Below are 18793 nucleotides of genomic sequence, written 5' to 3' on the forward strand. Positions count from 1 at the left end.
GTATGAGGTAAGGATCTGATCCAAAAAGGAGATAAAGTTTTCATAATATCATAATACTCATAATGTAATTTATTATCACAATATATATGCTAGAGGAAGCTAAATTAAGAGTCAACAGGAAAAACAGATTCTTGAATTTCCTATTTTTGATTGTTTGAATAGAATCATAGAATCATAAAATCATAGAATCAAATAATAGAATCATTCAGGGTTGGAAGGGACCACAAGGATCATCCAGTTCCAACCCCTCTGCAATAGGCAGGGACACCTCACACTAGATCAGGCTGGCCAGAGCCTCATCCAGCTTGGCCTTAAACACCTCCAGGGATGGAGCCTCAACCACCTCCCTGGACAACCCATTCCAGGCTCTCACCACTCTCATGAGGAAGAACTTCTTCCTTACGTGCAGCCTCAATCTCCCCACTTCCAGCTTTGTTCCATTCCCCCTAGTCCTGTCACTACCTGATATGCTAGAATGTCCCTCACCTTGTAGGCCCCCATCAGATACTGGAAGGCCACAATATACAGAAACCTGAAACAGGAAGTAGGCTATCAGCTTGTGATTAAGCAGTCCAACAGCTGAAAGAGTCATACACAAAAGATGTTACTACAAGCTGAAACAGTTGCGTGAAGTTGTAACTGCGCCACAGCACTACGCATCTATCTTCAAAATCCTTCACTCTAAAACACAGTTCACAAATACACAAAGGTAGAAATTAAATTAAATTATTAAATTAAATTCTTCTTTCAAGGAAAGCTAAAATTCAACTACATTGAAAGATGGAGAAGGAAGAATTTTGTGGCTTGGAATTGTTACTTGTATTTTACAGATTACCTATGATTTTGGTTTGGTTTTCCTGTAAACATAGAGAAAAAAACACATTCAAAGGTTAAAGGGACTCCTGCAATTAATTTGTTTTTGATTACATGGGAGATTGCATGATAAATTAAGAACTGATGAAAACACAGTTAAGTGATCCTGAACGTTTCTGTTAATTAAAATCCCTTACTCTCAAAGCAGAAAAAACACAGTAACATCTGTGATCACTGAGAGAGTAATTTGGAACAGAAAGAATGAGGAAGGGCAAACGAGACAGTACTCTAGTTTCTTCTTTTCTTAAATTTTTCCATGAAGAGATGCTGAGTACACTATGAAAGGAGAAAAGAACAGGAAGCAGGTTTTGTCAGCCCCTTCACCATTTACGTGATGATCTTCTCTACACCCTACCAAACACAGTATTCATTTGTGATCAGTCCAGACTCTGGCAAGCTCACAGATAATGCTAGCAGTATTCCAAGCAGTCTCCCTGACTATCGATTATATTTCCTAAAATTCAGCTATTATGAAAACTCCTTATGTCCTGTGCGGCTTTAAGGGGCACTGGCAAATCGTTTTATTCATGTTCTGACTACCCAAGCAGCTCCTCATAATGACTTCCCTTTCTTCAGTTTTAAGGTCAACAATGCAGGATAAAGCACAACAAAACTACTGGGAAAACTGGCACAGGACAAAGAAAAATGAACAAATTAATCCAGAAAATATGAGTAAAATGTTCAATTTTTAAAGACTGATGTGGTATATTTTAATAGAAAACTGTAAAACACATCTTTTTTAAAATGTTATGGTGTCTGACTACTCCAGGTTGTCTTTCATCTTGTATCTTAAAATTCTAATATCTTAATTTGATATAAGAATTATGTGAAACTTCTGTTTTTTAAAATTATTAAGACCCTTACTTCCATGTTTTCAATCTAGTGGATAAAGCATCCCAAGTCTGTCATCATCAATGGTAGCATCATAAAAATACGATTACAGTAACAAAAAAATCCCCAAGTTTGTGTTTTCAGGCCTTCTCACTTCTCAGTTTAAAGGAATTAATTTTCATTAGATGTTTGAGAAACTAAGACTATAGCAACATCACCCCAGCCAACTCTAGAAAAAGATCCCACATTCTGCTTACAGGACGTTCCTCCCCTTGCCATCTGTAGATGCTCCTGCAGAAAGACATGCAGGACAACACTGAGAAGAGATTTGGTCCCTAACAACCAAGCCAATGTATTTTTTCACATAGGAATCCCTTAAAGAGAATGTATATAGTACACGTACACATTACATGACAGTGTTTCCCTCATGTCTTGAAAGGTGCTGAATTATGAAAAAGATAAACCAATCTTTCTGTGCTGGAGTAATCTATGATAGATTGACACTGGGTAGACATATAGTGAGATCAGTATAACCAACAGTAAGTAATTGCTAAGTAAATGATGGTTCTCTTTCATTAACATATACAATTTCTCATCTACCTTTTCACTTTGGTTATGTATCCACAACATGCTCTACTACGATATTTATTATTTCAGCTGGTACATGCTGAATCATCTATCTTGAAATTTCTTTATTAATGTGATTCTTATTTTAGGACGTGTGTATTGTTAACACATATATCAAGAAAAGGGATCTTCCTAAAAAAAGGTAATTCTCTTTGACAACTTGCTTTATTTCTCTGTTCTTTGTTGGCAACAGCTGGGTTATTTTTTCATGTAACAAGGAATGCACAATGCTTAAATATGCATCTGACACTTTCTTCATTGTTTTCACTGATGACACTATACAGAGGCATGGGTTTTAATCCCATTTACCTTTGCAACAATGGAAGAAGACTTCTTTGCAGAGACAATTTATGACAGAATTACTAATAGAGAAGCACATCTCTACATGAAGTGCTAGGTTTCAAAATACGTGTTTAAAGCCTGAACAAATTAAGAATCTGAATTGAAATCTGTATCTGGAATGAAAAGCAGAATTATCTGCTACTGAGCCACAGTATAGAAGTCTTAAAAGATATAGCAAGTGTACAAGTCCACATGTATTTGGGACATAAAATCAGTAGGAAAAAAGTGAAAAAAGTCTTTCAGATATGTATTAATTATACACTTTTTCACCCACACATTTGCAGACTACAAGTCTAAGCACTTAGTTATTAAAAAGAATGTCAGAGTTAAAATGCTTAAACACCTTCAAATGTAAGCAAATTTAAACAAAACACAAAGCAGATACTGAGAGTTAAGTCTTGAGTGCAAGTTCACCAGCATCACTCTTCTGTTCTTCAAAGGGCAGTATCAAAAACCATATAACAGCAGTAATTATTTTATGTAATCTCATATAAACTTGCCATTATGTGACAAAAACCCCAGTAACATTTGAATCGCTGCTTCTCTGATCTAGTAAAGTGTTTTGTCTTTCCTCTGCCCACCCCCTCAGAGTTGGCATCCTTATTATTTCTAGCTGATTTGGTCAGTCTCATAGTGTGCTAGATGAGGTGTAAAAGAATTTGGAAAAGTGTGTATGAAGGCAGGCAAGCATGGAAGATAGCCAGAGGACTTACAGAGCAGCAAAACAGGCTAAGAATCAGGAAGTTTCTTGCAAATTCAAAGCCAGGAGACAGAAGAATTTTTGTATAGACCTGGACTGCAAAATAGGTGTAAGAATCAGAGAAAGGTTCTTACTAATTCCTCCTTGAATTCTATTACCATGTTACCACAACTAGTCCAAAGGTCTGAATGGCCTGAAGTAGAATGATAAAGGTGTTAAAAGATCAGGATTTATTTTTATCTTAAGAGATGTGTGCAGAAGACAATTACCAAAGTATGCCTTGAAACCAAGGATACTGCATTTGATCTCCATTTTAATAATCACCCATAAAAATATAATAATTTAATATACTGTAACTTAATATAGCAAGAAAATTCCAATACGTCAAAGATTCCATCAGTGCTCTTGTACAAATGCCAGTAGTCAAGAATTATATACAATGTAAGTTCTTAAAATGCTTACTGTATAATTTTGAAGACAAACCCAGCGATGTATAAAAAAAATACAGTATTGCGTGTTAAGTATCACTAGAGGCTACCAAACCCACACATTTTCCAGCTGCTGCAAAAATCAACAAGAAAAGGTAAAATTGCCCCGAAGTTGTTATCATCCCAACAGTTTAAAATTCTCTGAAGCCAGTGTTGAATAAGATGAACTCAAGATTCCAAAACCAAATCTAAAGCAACCCATAAAGAGAACAATATGTTTTGGTAAAGAAAAAGCTCTTATATTACAAAAGATGACCCAAATCTGAGCATTACCCATTGAAACATTACCCAGCTATGGTACATTCACCATTTAACTTTGTTTTTAAAGAAAGTACCATATGGTCACCAAGCCACTTTCTATCATTTTTCACCAGTCCTGGTTAACCAAGGAGATCCCAGTTGGCAAGAAGGGCGAGAAAAAGGATTCAGGGAACAACAGACTTGTCAGCCTGGCCTTTGTACCAGAGAAGGTCATGGAGAGGACTGTCCTGAGTGCCACTATGCATCATGCGCAGGGCAACCAGGTGATGAGGCCCCACTGGCATGGGCTCATGAAGGGCAGGTCCTGCTTGATGAACCTGATCTCCTTCTATGACAAAGTGACCTGCTTAAGGGATGAAGGAAAGGCTGTCGATGTTTACCTGGACTTTAGTAAAGCATTTTACACTGTCTTCCACAGCATCCTTCTGGAGAAACTGACTGGTTGTGGCTAAGATGGGTGGATGCTTTGCTGTGTAAAAAACCTGTCTGGATGGCCAGGCCCAAAGAGTGGTGGTAAACAGAATTAAATCCAGTTGCTGGCTAGTTACAAATGGACACATTTTAATGCTAGACTTGGTAGAGATAGATAATTGTTGCACTTAATGATCTTAAAGATCTTTTTCAACCCAAGTGATTTTGTATTAATATCTTGTCAGGAGGAACACAAGAGAGTTGAGATACTTTTCAGCAAATTGTGTTTTCTTGAATGGCTACAGAAAAACTCAAAACAGATTTGCAGAGCTCACTGCACTCCAGACCTACAAAAACCTAGTAATTCCAAAGATCCATAACACAGGTGACTTTTCAGATCCGTTATAAGAAAGCAGGTAAAGACAATTTTTAAATAATACTTTTTACATTATGGAAAGAATATCTATGAAAATAGAAAATAAAGGAAAAAAAGAAAAAAAAAAAGGATAAAAATTTACCTGGAACAAGTTCCATTACAATATAAATAGGTTGTCGTTGTGTGCAAACTCCTATAAGTTTTACAATATTAGGATGATCATACTGTTTGAGTATTCTGAAAAACACACAGTAAGTTGATTATATTAACAATAACTGATTAAACATTACACAAAAATATCATAAACTATGTTATTTTAATGGAACATGTCATCACTGTTATGATAAAGAAAAAAATCAATGTATCTGATCAATCATCATTCTGTTTGAAATGCAGGGCAAACTGATTAATAAATCAAGACTGAACACTGATTTATTCCTATTGTAGTTTCATCATTTGTCTGCATAACTGAAGAATTGTCTGACAGGTTTGCAGCTGATCTCAAGAACCCTGCAATTAAATAGCATTTCACTGGTGAACCAAAAGCAGAGCTATATCAAAAAAAGCTTACACAGTATGCCTTTACATTTCCCTGCTGCACTTTTCAAAAGCATACTAATTCCAATTTTACTTTAAAATACTAATTAATATAGCAAGTTTTAGAAGAATGTAAGGAAGCTATTTATTTTTAAATTAAAAAAAAATTTACATTATTCTAGCACAATAATTTAATGAGAACATTTGTAGCCTAAACCAGCATACTATGATTTATAAGTGAATTGAAGAGCAAGGAAGATTTGACCCTTGTAACGTAAATATTTCTTCTACTATATGCTAACTTAAAGCATCTCCTCTTTTTTCTTTTATTTTTGTTTTCTAGAATCAAGAGTAAAATGCTAACCTACTTGGTAGGTACCTATTTAGTGAGAAATAGTATATTTAGGTGTTTTTTTTTTTTGACTAACACTGCCCCATCAGTGGCGGGCTGCTTAAAAAACAGAACATCTCTGCAGCTGTCAAGCTAAGATCCATTTTAAATGATTCACTAGATAACAGTGGCTGATTTTCATTCCCTAAAGGCAGATAATATCTTTTATTTTTCCATAAAGATCATACTAGCTTGGAGTGAAAATGAAATCATGTGAAACTTCATAGCAAGAGGGAGCAAGTTCATTTAAACTGTGAAATTATCTCAATACACCTTTCTTCCCTGAGGTCTGAGAACTACCTATATACATGAGCCTATACTCAGAATACTTAGTATATTGTGGCATGACTCTCACTTGAAAAATAAGTATGCAATCATATGCTGCCTGACGCAATACAAAGCATGTCTACCAGAGTGAACACTTCTTACAAAGTTACTAAATGGGGTCTCTATGATAACCTAGCCACATTTGATCAGTTCTACTAGTCATGCATATAAGGTAGAATTTATGACTGGTATAATCATATTTAAATTAACAGCATCTTCCAACCTTCCTATCCCAGCCCTCATGGCACGTAGAGAACAAGTTCTAAATGGAAGGACTTTACAAAGCAACTGTGTTTTACAGAGATATTTTGCTTTCTCAAAGATGTAGTTTCCATCAAGTGCAGACGCTACTGCATTCATATGTTAAAAATGCTTATGTTTAGTTACCAGAGCAACAGTTGTGGACTGTATTGAGGGAGAGAAGGAAAAAGTTTGATGACTGCTTCTTTCAATTTTCTGAAGGTCGTATTTTGTAAATCTATCTAGTAATAAAACATGAAAAAAACACCACAAGTATATATTTCAATTAAATTTAGACGACCTACCTGGCTTCTGAAAGAAATTTTATTTTTAGTTCCTGAGGAAGATCTTCTTTACAAGTTTTTACAGCAACAGGAGTTTTATCCTTTAATGTTCCCTTATACACCTCACCAAAATTACCCTGAAATCATGAAAAAAGAAAAAAAAAAATCACTGTCAGTAAACGAAATCTCCACAAACCTCCAGAAAAATAGTGCAGATGGGTAATGTAAGTGGTATGGAATTTTGAAATATGTTTACGAAGCCACATTTCCTTGCAGTATCTGCCACTCACACAATACAGTTTGCACAAACATAGTACATCTATTATACAGCCACAATGCATGAGTTCTACTTTGACCTTGCTGGAAAGAGAAAAGAATACATTAATTGTGTAATTTTAATTTTCTCATAAAACCTCTTAGAAACTTTTAAAGTCAACAGACACTGATAATTGTACTTTTCCCCTCTTATTCTTTCATTTTTACACTGTTGTATTCTGTCAATAGTTTGTAACTTGCAGTCTGTAAGAGACCAAAAGACACCTGTGAAAAAAGACAAAACCTCATCAAAATAATATAAAAATTCTCATATACACAAGAAAGAAAAAAATGCAAAATAAGAAAAATGAAAACACTATTAATTTTGATCATAAACTAAAACCACACTAAAAAGAAGCGTGATTGTGTGTGCCCTGAGGAAGCGATGGGATCTACAGTATTTTTAAAAACTAAGATCAGCAGTGTTGCATAACGGCAAGTATGTAAGGCCTCACATGTGTATGCAACTTTAAAAAGTAGCTCCTTTCAGAAGCAGAATTGTTACGGTCTTTAAAACATAGCTCCATATTAAGTTTTTGGGTTTTTAGCATTCATAGAAGAAAACTGAAATAATAAAGATCAACAACAATCACCACCAGATGTATGTTTTTCTTTTAAAAAAAAGGAAAATTAATTAAGATACAAACTGAATGAAGAAGAAATGTGTGGTATATGAAAAAACACCAGTATCAATGAAAAAATCCCAGAGAAGGAAAAAAATGAAAACTGAAGATTTCACATTTTTAGTTACATTTTGCACTTCACAAAGAATAAATACAATTAAGTTTTAAATTTACATGGTAGATTTCCATATGAACTCCACTTCTATATGTTACTCTCTGGGGCTACACTACGTCATGCATTTGAATATGTTATTGTCAAAGAAAGAAGGCAGAGAAGGGAAAAAATAAACTCACAGATGGAAAACAGGAATGTGCTGCTAGTAACAAGGAATGAATGTGTGCTTAAGCATGGGTTTTCAGTATTTTATATATAGCCTAGGTAAGGGTACAAACAGCATAAAGATACAGCTGGCAAGCAAGGTATAGGACCTACAGCAGCAATCTGTCCTTCTGAAATAGCATTTCTAGAGGCCAGGACACTACCTTTGATACCTAAAATGGCATGAAGTGTCCAAAAGTAAGAAGCAGAATCTCTCCCAACATAATTTTTCTCTACCATTGCAGTCAGAATTATTTGACAGTGAAAGCTGAACCCATTCAACTACTTAAGTGTTGAAAATGCCTTTTCTTCTTTATTTACAATATTTAAATATTACTAAATATGTTCAGGCTCCTTTCAAGTAACTTTTGTGGAGTATTACACAATTAATACTAAGAAAAGAATCAGACCATTCACTTCTGAGGTAAAGGAATATCTTAATTTTTTTCTAAAGTTTGCATCTTATGTATTAAGCTTTCATTGTTTTCTTATTCACCATTTCTGGGCTATTCAAGATTTTATAGACCGTCGGATTTCTCCTTTTATTGGTGAGAGACTGTAACTTATTTAACATTTACTTGTACGGATGTTGATAGTCTTGTCATTCTTATCTTTTCTACTTTGAATATTACTTTTTGGCGATGGATGCATAATGGATTCATACCATGTTCCAAGAATGCTTTTATTCTGTCAACTTATCTTTCTATAATAATTTATAAACACTAAGTTGTCTTTACTGAATGTTAGAAATACTTTGTATCAAAATCATGCAATGCATATGTGAATTCAGTTTTCTAAAATAATCAGTTTTCAGATTGCATTAACTGTTTTTACTGATCAAGACTAAGTCATTTTTTGAGCAAGACAGAATATGGCTGAAATATCTTTATTTTTCTCCCTTGATAGTATTCATCTCAAGAATGTGAAGCTGTACAGTACCTGTATTTTATGAAGACACATCTCTGTCTACCAGTAGAAAACTCTTTTTGTCATCTTAAGCTGCCAAAGAGATTTGTCCAGAGAAGGGCAACAAGGCTGGTGAGAGGTCTCGAGCACAAGCCCTATGAGGAGAGGTTGAGGTAGCTGGGGTTGTTTAGCCTGGAGAAGAGGAGGCTCAGGGGAGACCTTATTGCTCTCTACAACTACCTGAAAGGAGGTTGTAGACAGGTGGCGCTTGGTCTCTTCTCCCAGGCAACCAGTGACAGAACAAGAGGACACAGTCTCAGGCTGCACCAGGGGAAGTTTAGGCTCGAAGTGAGGAGAAAGTTCTTTACAGAAAGAGTAGTTGGCCAGTGGAATGGGCTGCCCAGGGAGGTGGTGGAGTCACCGTCCCTGCAGGTGTTAAAAAAAAAGGTTGGATGTGGCACTTGGAGCCATGGTTTAGTTGTCAGGAGGTTTTTTGTATTAGGTAAGAGGTTGGACTTGATGATCTCTGAGGTCCTTTTCCAATTGGTTGACTCTGTGATTCTGTAATAATCTTGTTATATCAAATTTTATAGAAGTATAAATATAATCCTGTTTATTTGCAGCAGCGTTTGTTAAGACTACACAAAGCAAAACAGCAACATTATGCTTTATAGCAATCAAGCTAGTTTGAAAGCTTTCCAAAGAAGAAAAACACATATGCTATTTAAAAACTTTCAGAATACACATTACAACATTTATCAATAAGTGTGATTTACATTTATTTAAAGCAGAAAGCTGTCTTATGGATCAAAAAATGGTAAGTCAAACAGGAGATATATATCTCTATATAGGTATATAGATACATCTTATTACTTACTTTGCCCAGTAATTCTCCCAGTGTGACATCTTCATGATTGAGAACCCATTTCTTATCCTATGGAAAGAAAAGAAGATTTTTCAGTCTGTGCAAATTTGTAAGGTACAGTTTTTATAAGATATATTGCAGTAGAAATGGAGGTAAAGAAGCATCATAGTGAGACTATTCAATCAAAAGCATGCCAGGAAGTTTTAAATCTAAGTGTTTATAAAACAGAGTTGAGAAAAGTTGCCAGGCAATACAATACTGAAATATACCATACAGTAAATCTCTATCTGAAGACTAAGTTTAGAACATGACAGCACACATGTAGAGACAGCTCTATGCAGATTTTCATACAATCTCTGGAACTGATACGTAGCACCCTGTTTTTAAAAATTACCCGAGTCAAAATCAGATCAGAAAACCATTTTATTATACAAAATAACTTATTGCTAAATCAAAAAATGTTTTTCTCCTCAGTGTACTTGAAAAATAACTGTTTTTTCTACATATTAACAAGACAGATCTGCAGCTCTTACATCTTCTGCGGTCATTTGAAATACTACAGGCAACTACTTGAGAAGACAAGCTAACAAATGCCAGTTTATGTATCTGTTCATTACTAATGAACAAAAGTGTAAATACAGTGCAACAGCCTAAACACATATAAAAATAATTTTAAACTTGTTGCTAAATAGACATATTTAATAAATGCTTAGCTAAAATATTAGAGTAGGATTTTTAACTATTTTCCATTTTATTTCTGTGTTAGCACCTCATCTACTTATCACCTCCCAAACTGCTTCTCATGTTGGTGGTAAGGTCCTAAACAGTGTTTATCACTAATGAAAAAGGCACAGATCTAAACAAGTGTATGCCAACTCATTAAATCATCTCTCATTAAAGCTTATCGAAAATCAGGCCAAACATGGTGGCGTTGAAGTACATCCTATCTGGTTTTCAGGATCAAGGAGGACCTGTCACACTCCTGACTGTTGTACATCGAAGTGTTAGTGATCCTCACAATAGCTAACTGGAGTGAGCTAAGGCCTGTGCGGCACAATGCCAATGGCTGCAGCATGAATGCAACCAGTACACTGCAATGGAGCTTGCAGACAGCTCCACTGAGTACCACCGATTACGCCACCTGCATGGTCTCGCCTTTATCTATCTACAGGTGCTCCAAGAAGTTGTCATGTTGACATCCCTTCTGTTTGCCAGTGGAAAGAATGAATAGAATTGTTTCCATGTAGGAAAGTCCTATTACAGATCAAATGAAAAAAACAAAAAGTTAGAATCTCAGTTACAGGCAGGTACTGCACAGAATGCTGCACTTGGACCAGTGGTCTATTCAATGGGGTTCTCACTGTCTGAAGGGATGTAAGACTGTCTATACTATTCTCTCCTTACAACGTTAGTGCTAAAAAAGAACAGTTTAAATGGTACCTTGCAGACTGAGTGTCTTTCTTACTGGGATCATAACAGCACCTCCTGTAGAAAACAGGATTCTCTTTAATGTGTATAAATACCTAATGGCATGGAATGAGGGAAAGTGAGCCAGACTTCTGTGTCGCTCAGTGATAGGACAAAAGGCAACAGGAAGAAATTAGAAAACAGGAAATTGGTTCTGAACATGACTGTCCTGGGTTTAGCTGGGTACAGTTCAGTTTCTTTATGAGAAGTGGAAAGAGATCACACCCAGGAGAGCAAACTGAACCAGTCAATGGGATATTCCATGCTGTAAACATTAAGCCAACCTGGGCTGCCAAGTGTTGCCTGCATCAGGTGAGCATGTTGCATTTCCTATTACTCATTTTATACATGACTTTTTCACTATTGTTGTAATTCCAGTAGTTCATTCATTCTTTGCATTGTTCTGTTAAACTCTCCTTATTTCAACCCACAGGGTTTTGCATTTTGCTTCCAATTCCTCCTTCCCATCCTACCCAGGGTGCAGGAAGGGGCTGGGGGAAGGGCAGCTGTGTAAGGGCCAGATGGGGCTTAGCCACAGCAGGGCCTGAAACCACAAAAATGGGGAGAACACATTGTTAGTGTGAAGGTAGTCAAGCACCAGAACCAGTTACCCAGAGAGACTCTGGAACCCACATCATCTGTGGAGACATTCATAACCCAGCATGACAGAGTCTTGGGAAACCCACAGTAGTTGAACCTGTCTGAGTTGGGGATTTGACTAGAGAAACTCAGAAACATCCTTTCAACCTAAATGAGCCTGTGATTAGGACACAGAGAAAAATCTACTATATGTAGTAAATAGACCATATAATCACAGAATGATTTGTATTGGAAGGAACTTTTAAAGATTATGTAAAATGCAACCAACCTGTCATGGACATGGACATATTTCACTAGACCAGGCTGCTCAGAGCCCCATCCATCCTGACCTTGAACACTTTCAATGATGGGGCAACCACAACTTCTTTGGGCAACTGTTACAGGATCTCAGTACCTTCATAATAAAAATATTTATTCCTTCTATGCAATCTACAAACCTACCAAAATTTAGTTTAAAATGGTTTATCCTCATTCTGTCTCTATAGGCATAGTAAAAAGTCCATCTCCGTGATTTTTTAAAGTCTCCTTTAAATTCTGAAAGAATTCTGCAAGAAAGTCTTCCCAGAGCCTTCTCTTGTCCAGGCAGAACAACCCAAACTCAGGCTTTCTTTATGGTCGTGCTGTTTCATCCCTTTGATCATCTTTATTGTTCTTTTCTGGACCTGGTCAAGTAGGTATATGTCTTTTTTATGTTTAGGATCCCCCAGAGATGAATGCATTACTCCAGGTGAGATCTCATCAGAACAGAGTACAAAGGGAGAATCACCTCCCTTGACTTGCTGGCCGCCTTTTGATGTAGCCTAGGACGCAGCTGTTTTTCTGGGCTGAGAGTGTACTTTGCCAGCTTCACTCACCAGTACCCCAAAGTCCTTCTCTGCAGGGCTGTTGTTAATCTCTTCATCCCTCAACCTGCCCCAATCCAGGTGCAGGACCTTGAACTTTGCCTTATTGACCTTCTTGAGCTTTATGTGGGCCTTTTCCTCAAGCTTCTCAAGGTATCTCTGGATGGCACCCCTTCCCTCTAGAGCATAAACTACATCCCCCCTAAGCTTAGTGCCAACTGCAAACTTGCTGAGAGTGCATTTGATTCCACTGTCTGTGTCACTGATGAAAATACTGACCACCACTGGTCCCAGTATGGACCCCTAAGAGACACCATTTGTTACTTATCTGCATTTAGACATTGAGCCCTTGACTGTAAGTTTTTTTGGATACAGCCACCTGGCATACACCTTATCCATCAGACAGTCCATCCATCAAAATCATTTATCTCCAATTCAGCAACATGTATGGGATATCTTGTTATAGGACTAACTTACCTGTGCTATGCTAGGTCAAGACATGTAATCTGCTGAGAATCAGGTATTACATAAAAAAAAAATTCTGCCAAAGACTGAATCCTAACAGAAGTTACTGAAATAGTCATTACTGCCTTTAACATTTTCAGATTTAAAAGAAAATATAGAATTCATAGCTATTATGCATAATTATTTTTAGTTGTGAGACGGATAAACAAAAAAAGTAAGAAAGCCTTTAGAAAATTATCTCCCTCTATATCTATCTATCTATCTATCTATCTATCTATCTATCTATCTATCTATCTATCACCTGTCATAGCTGAATTCTAGGTTGTTAGTACAGAACACTTGTACAACCTAGGTACAAAGCTTCTTGAATTAACTTTTTGTAATACAGAGATTAATTTAAAGGAAGTTAGTTTGTTTATTTGTTTATTTACTTTTAAAACTGTGAAAATTCTTCTTCCTTTTAAGATGAGGACAAAAGACTTATCAAAAAATTCTCCATGGGCAGTACTGTGAATCAGCTCTATTCCCATGTAATACAGAGATTACCTCAAATGAAAGTTAGTTTGTTTATTTACTTTTAACACTGTGAAAATTCTTCTTCTTTTTAAGATGGGGACAAAAGACTTATCAAAAAATTCTCCATGGGCAGTACTGTGAATCAGCTCTATTCCCTTGTAATATAGAGATTACCTTAAATTAAAGTTAGTTAGTTTATTTGTTTATTTACTTTTAAAACTGAAAATTCTTCTTCCTTTTAAGATGGGGATGAAAGACTTATCAAAAAATTCTCGAGGCATGTACTGACTTATGTCTCCCTCATTTTGTGAGGAGAAAAAACATTCATCAGATGTTCAGTAGAAATGTTCTGGGTAAATGAAAGAATAAAGGAGTACAGAAGAATTATATTGTAAAGAGCACCTTGCTGGGAAGCTGGCTACTTGTAAATTCAGCAGAGAAAAAAACAATCATAGAATCATAGGATGCACTGGGTTGGAAGGACATCTAGACCAACCCTCCTGCAGTAAGCAGAGACTTCTCCAACTAGATCAATTCTCAGAGTCGCATCAAGCCTGAACTGTCTCCAGAGATGGGGCCTCCATCATCTCCATGGGTAACCTGTTCCAGTGTTCTTCCATCCTCATAGTAAAGAACTTCTTCCTAATATCTAACCTAAATCTACCCTGCTCTAGTTTAAAAACATTGTCCCTTGTTCTGTTGCTACATGACTTTGTAAACAGTCCCTCCCCATCTCTCATGTAGGTACCTGTCCTGAGTTAATACAGTCCTTTACCACAAGCCCACTCCCCACACACAAGCAGGAAGGAAAGTAACACAAAAAATCTCTGGGTTGAGATAAGAAGTTTAACGAGATGATAGAATGTACAGTTGCCTTAACAAAAGCAGAAGCAGCAGCAGAAGTCAGGCATAAAATGGTTTCCCCCACCCAAGCACGCAGCAGCCAGCCCAGTGGAAAAGACCAACACACAAAACCCGGAACAGAAGCCTCTCATATCACCATCTGAACTTCAAGCCCCGTGGTACTTCGCTCCAGTCAACAGTTTCATTTTAAAGGAGCATGGTATTGAAAACATCCACAGACTCAACTCAACCCATGACAGTCCCCTTTCAGGCACTGGAAGGCTGCTATAAGGTCTCTCCAAAACCTTGTCTTCTCCAGACTGAACCACCCCAACTCTCCCTGCTTGTCTTTGTAGGTGAGGTGTTCCAGCCCTCTAAACATTATTGTGACCCCTCTCTGGATGCTCCCTTCCTGTATTGAGGGCCCCAGGGCCTTACTGATTATTCCAGGTGAGGTCTCACCAGAGCAGAGGGGTAAAATCAACTCTCCAATCTGCTGGCCTTGCTTCTTTTGATGCAGCCCATGATGCCACTGGCCTTGGGGGCTGCCAATGTGCATTGTTGCCTCATGTCCACCAGTACCCCCAACTCTTTTTCCTCAGGGCTGTTCTCTATCACAGCATTCCCCAGCCTGTATTGGTAATGAGGTTTTTCCTGACCCAGGTGCAAGACCTTGCGCTTGGCATTGTTGAACCTCATGGAGTTCATATGGTCCCACATACTGCATTCCCTCAGGCAGGGCTATTTCCTGTTCTAAGAAATCATCATTGAGCCACTCCAAGAGTCTCCTGGATTGCCCCCAGCTCATTGTGTTTCTTTTCCAGCAGATGTCAGGATGGTTGAAATGAACTAGCAGGATAAGAGCCTGTGACCATAATGCCTTCTGCAGCTGGAGTAAGAAGGCTTCATCAGTGGGCTTCCCTTGATCCAGTGGCCTGTAGTAGACACCAGTCACAAGTTTTCCCCTTGTTGCCTTGGTGTCTAATTCCTATTTGTAGGTTTTCAACTTGATTGGGGCTAATTCTTCAGGGACAACTGTTCACAGTCCATATGTTTCTTTACATGGAGGGCAACACCTCCACCTATCCTTCCTCTCCTGTCCCTTTTCAACTTGTATGCCTTGTAGCTATCAATAGCCACACTTCAGCCATAGGATTCATCACATTTCAGTAATGGCCACTATATTGTAACTTCTCAGAAGCACAGTAGCTTCCATCTCCTCCTGTTTGTTGCCCACACTGCATGCATTCTGGTAGAGGCACTTCAGCTGGGCTGTTGGTCATGACACCTTCTGAAAAAAAACCCACCCCTTAGTTACTTTCAGGTGTTCCACTGATGTTTCCCTGCAGGCTCTTACTACCTCAGGAGCCTCTGGCTCCTCTCTGTAAGACCTTGACTGTTCGAGATGGATTATCATTCTTATCGTGATTTTTTTTTATAAGCTTTTTTTCTTTAGGCATAATGTCACAAAATCACACCAACCATTGCTCCTGTATGCTGTGTTCACTGCACATTCTAGAGGCTCTCTGAATACCTCTATTCACCAGTCAGTCTCATCGCATTAATTCATGTACTACACCATCATACTGAGTGATGAAATCCATGTTTTGCCATTCTTCATCCCTGGATGAGGAATTGGGAGACTTAAGAGAAAATTCTCAATAACTATCAATTAATTTTCCTCCTCACTGATCAGATACCATAAGTTAACACATTTCACAGAATCACAGGTTGGAAAGGACCTCTGGAGACCATCTAGTACAAAAACCCCTGCTAAAGCAGGTTACACAGGATGCCATCCAGGCAGGTTTTTAAATTACTACAGAGATAGAGACACCACCACCTCTCTGGGCAGCCTTTTCCAGTGCTCTGCCACCCTCAAATTAAAGAAGTTTCTCCTCATGTTTAGATGGAACTTCATATGATCAACTTTGTGCCCATTTTCTCTTGTTCTGTCACTAGGCACCACTTAAAAAAGACTGGCCCCACTCTCCTGACATACACTATTTAAGTATTTATAAGTGTCGATAAAGATGCGCCTTCAGTTTTCTCTTCTCCAGGCTAAAAGCCCCCAAGTCCCTCAGCCTTTCTTCTTCTTCCCCTAATCACCTTTGTAGCCTTTTGCTCTATCCTCTCAAGCAGCTCCCTGTCTTTTTGAACTAGAGAGTGCAAAAAAGGGCACAGTAATCCAGATGTGGCCTCACCAGAGCAGAGCAGAATGGGAGGAGAACCTCTGTCAACCTGCTTGCCACACTGTTGGTGTTCTTGCCCATAATGGCACATAGAATCATAGAATCATAGAATCAAGAAGGCTGGAAGAGACCTCAAAGATCATCGAGTCCAACCTGTCGCCCTACGCCTCATGCCTATCTAAACCATGGCACCAAGTGCCACGTCCAATCCCCTCTTGAACACCTCCAGGGATGGTGACTCCACCACCTCCCTGGGCAGCCCATTCCAATGGCCAACCACTCTCTCTGTGAAGAACTTTCTCCTCATCTCCAGCCTAAACCTCCCCTCCTCCAGGACACCCAGGTCTTTTTCCACACAGCTGTTTTCCTAACCTGCATGATGTTATTCCCCAACAGGTACAGTACTCTACACTTCCCTTTGTTGAATTTCATAAGGTTACTCTGTGCAACTGTTCAGCCTGTCCAGGTCATGCTGGATGGGAGCACAGCCTTATGGTGTGTCAGCCACCCCTCTCAGTTTTGAGTCATCAGCAAACTTGCTGAGAATACACTTTATCCCTTCATCCAAGTCATTGATGAATATATTGAACAGGACTTGGCCCAATACCCTGGGGCCAAGTTCCCTGGGGAACACCACTTATTATAGATTTCCAACTAGGCTCTCTGCCCCTGACCATAACCCTCTGAGCTCTATCTTTCCAGCAGTTTTGAATCCACCTCACTGTCCATTCATCTAACCCATGCTTCCTAAGCATGCCTATGAGGATGCTGTGGGAGGTCGTGTCCTGCCTGATGAACCTCATCTCCTTCTATGACAAGATGACCTGACTATTGGATTAGGGAAACACTGTGGATATTGTCTACCTAGACTTTTGAAAAGCTTTTGAGACTGTTTCCCACAGAATTGTTATGGACAAAATGGCTACTCATAGCTTGGATGAGCACATACTCTGCTGGGTAAAGCACCAGCTGGGTGAACAGTCCCAAAGAGTGGTGGCCAGTGGAGTTAAATCCAGCTGGCAGTCAGTCACAAGTGGTGTTCCTCAGGGCTCAGTTGTTGGGACCACTTCTGCTTAACATCTTTATTTGCAATCTTGATGAAGGCATAGAGTGTGTCATAAGTAAGTTCGCAGATGACACCAAGTTAGGTGGGAGTACTGATCTGCACAAGGATAGGGCGGCTCTCATGAAGGACTTGCATAGATTGCATCGATGGGCCAACATTAATGAGATGAGCTTCAACAAGGTCAAATGCCAGGTCGTGCACTTGGGTCACAACAACCCCGAGCAATGCTACAGGCTTGGGGAAGAGTGGCTGGAAAGCTGTCTAGCAGAAAAGGACCTAGGGGTTCTAACCAACTGTAGTGAAGGCACCATATGCCCAGAATTATGCCCCCAGATACCAGCAAACTTCTCCCAGCCTGTTTTGGTAAGCCCCCCCTTCCACCCTCCTTTCAGGAGAGGAGGACAAAGGCCCAGGCGCCAACCTGTCTCCTAAGGGGTAAACAACTGCATGCACCCATCGCATGGCATGCTCATGCTCTTTCCATCTAAGGGCATAATTCTAGCTTCACCCTTTCTATAGGTTGGAGCAGGTTGTTGACAAGTGTGCCCATTGGCCAGATCCAGCCTCCAGAATCTGTAAGTACTGCTCCATTTGTTTACTACTTTGCTCTCTCCTTTTGGTTTCTCTCACTTTGGTCGAGCCACACAAGCTCGTAACCCCCCAGTCTTCTCACTCCCACATACAAGCGTACTAAAAGCGTCTGCACCATGGAGAGAAGCTAGCCCACCAAGCCACTCGAGGAACCAGCAAACAGGATGATCCCTTTGCTGATGCAGATACCAGCATCGTAAACCCAGTCGAAAGGACTGAGGAAGCCCCAAGAGAGGGTAAGCTCTAACCCAGAAGGGGAAGGACTAAGCCCAAGCCTGGCAGTCTAGATCTGCTGCAGCAATAAGCAGCCATAAGCAGAAAGGCATCTTGCGTAGCCCACACCGTTTGCGGGAGAGAAAGTAGCTGTAGCCGCTCCGCAACCCTGTGTCATCAGGACAAGCACCCAGGATTTCCCCAAGAGAAAGCAGGAGAGAAAACATCCCCTCCTTTGAAGTCAAAGCCCAAGACTGCAGCATTGTAACCTAAATGGAAAGC

General features: G+C 38.9%; 1 protein-coding gene across 1 annotated transcript in view; it reads right to left on the bottom strand.

Moving 5' to 3' along the window:
- The window catches only part of FER (FER tyrosine kinase), a 161963-nt gene that overhangs the window by 39751 nt on the left and 103419 nt on the right, over nt 1-18793 (bottom strand). Inside the window, exons 15-17 of the mRNA XM_054398079.1 lie at nt 9729-9785; nt 6710-6825; nt 5052-5146 (exon numbers count right to left, since the gene is read on the bottom strand). Of these exons, the coding sequence (XP_054254054.1) occupies nt 5052-5146; nt 6710-6825; nt 9729-9785 (268 nt within the window). The remainder of the gene's footprint in view (nt 1-5051; nt 5147-6709; nt 6826-9728; nt 9786-18793) is intronic.

Source organism: Indicator indicator, chromosome Z (genome assembly GCF_027791375.1).
Source record: "Indicator indicator isolate 239-I01 chromosome Z, UM_Iind_1.1, whole genome shotgun sequence".
Classification (NCBI taxonomy): Eukaryota; Metazoa; Chordata; class Aves; order Piciformes; family Indicatoridae; genus Indicator; species Indicator indicator.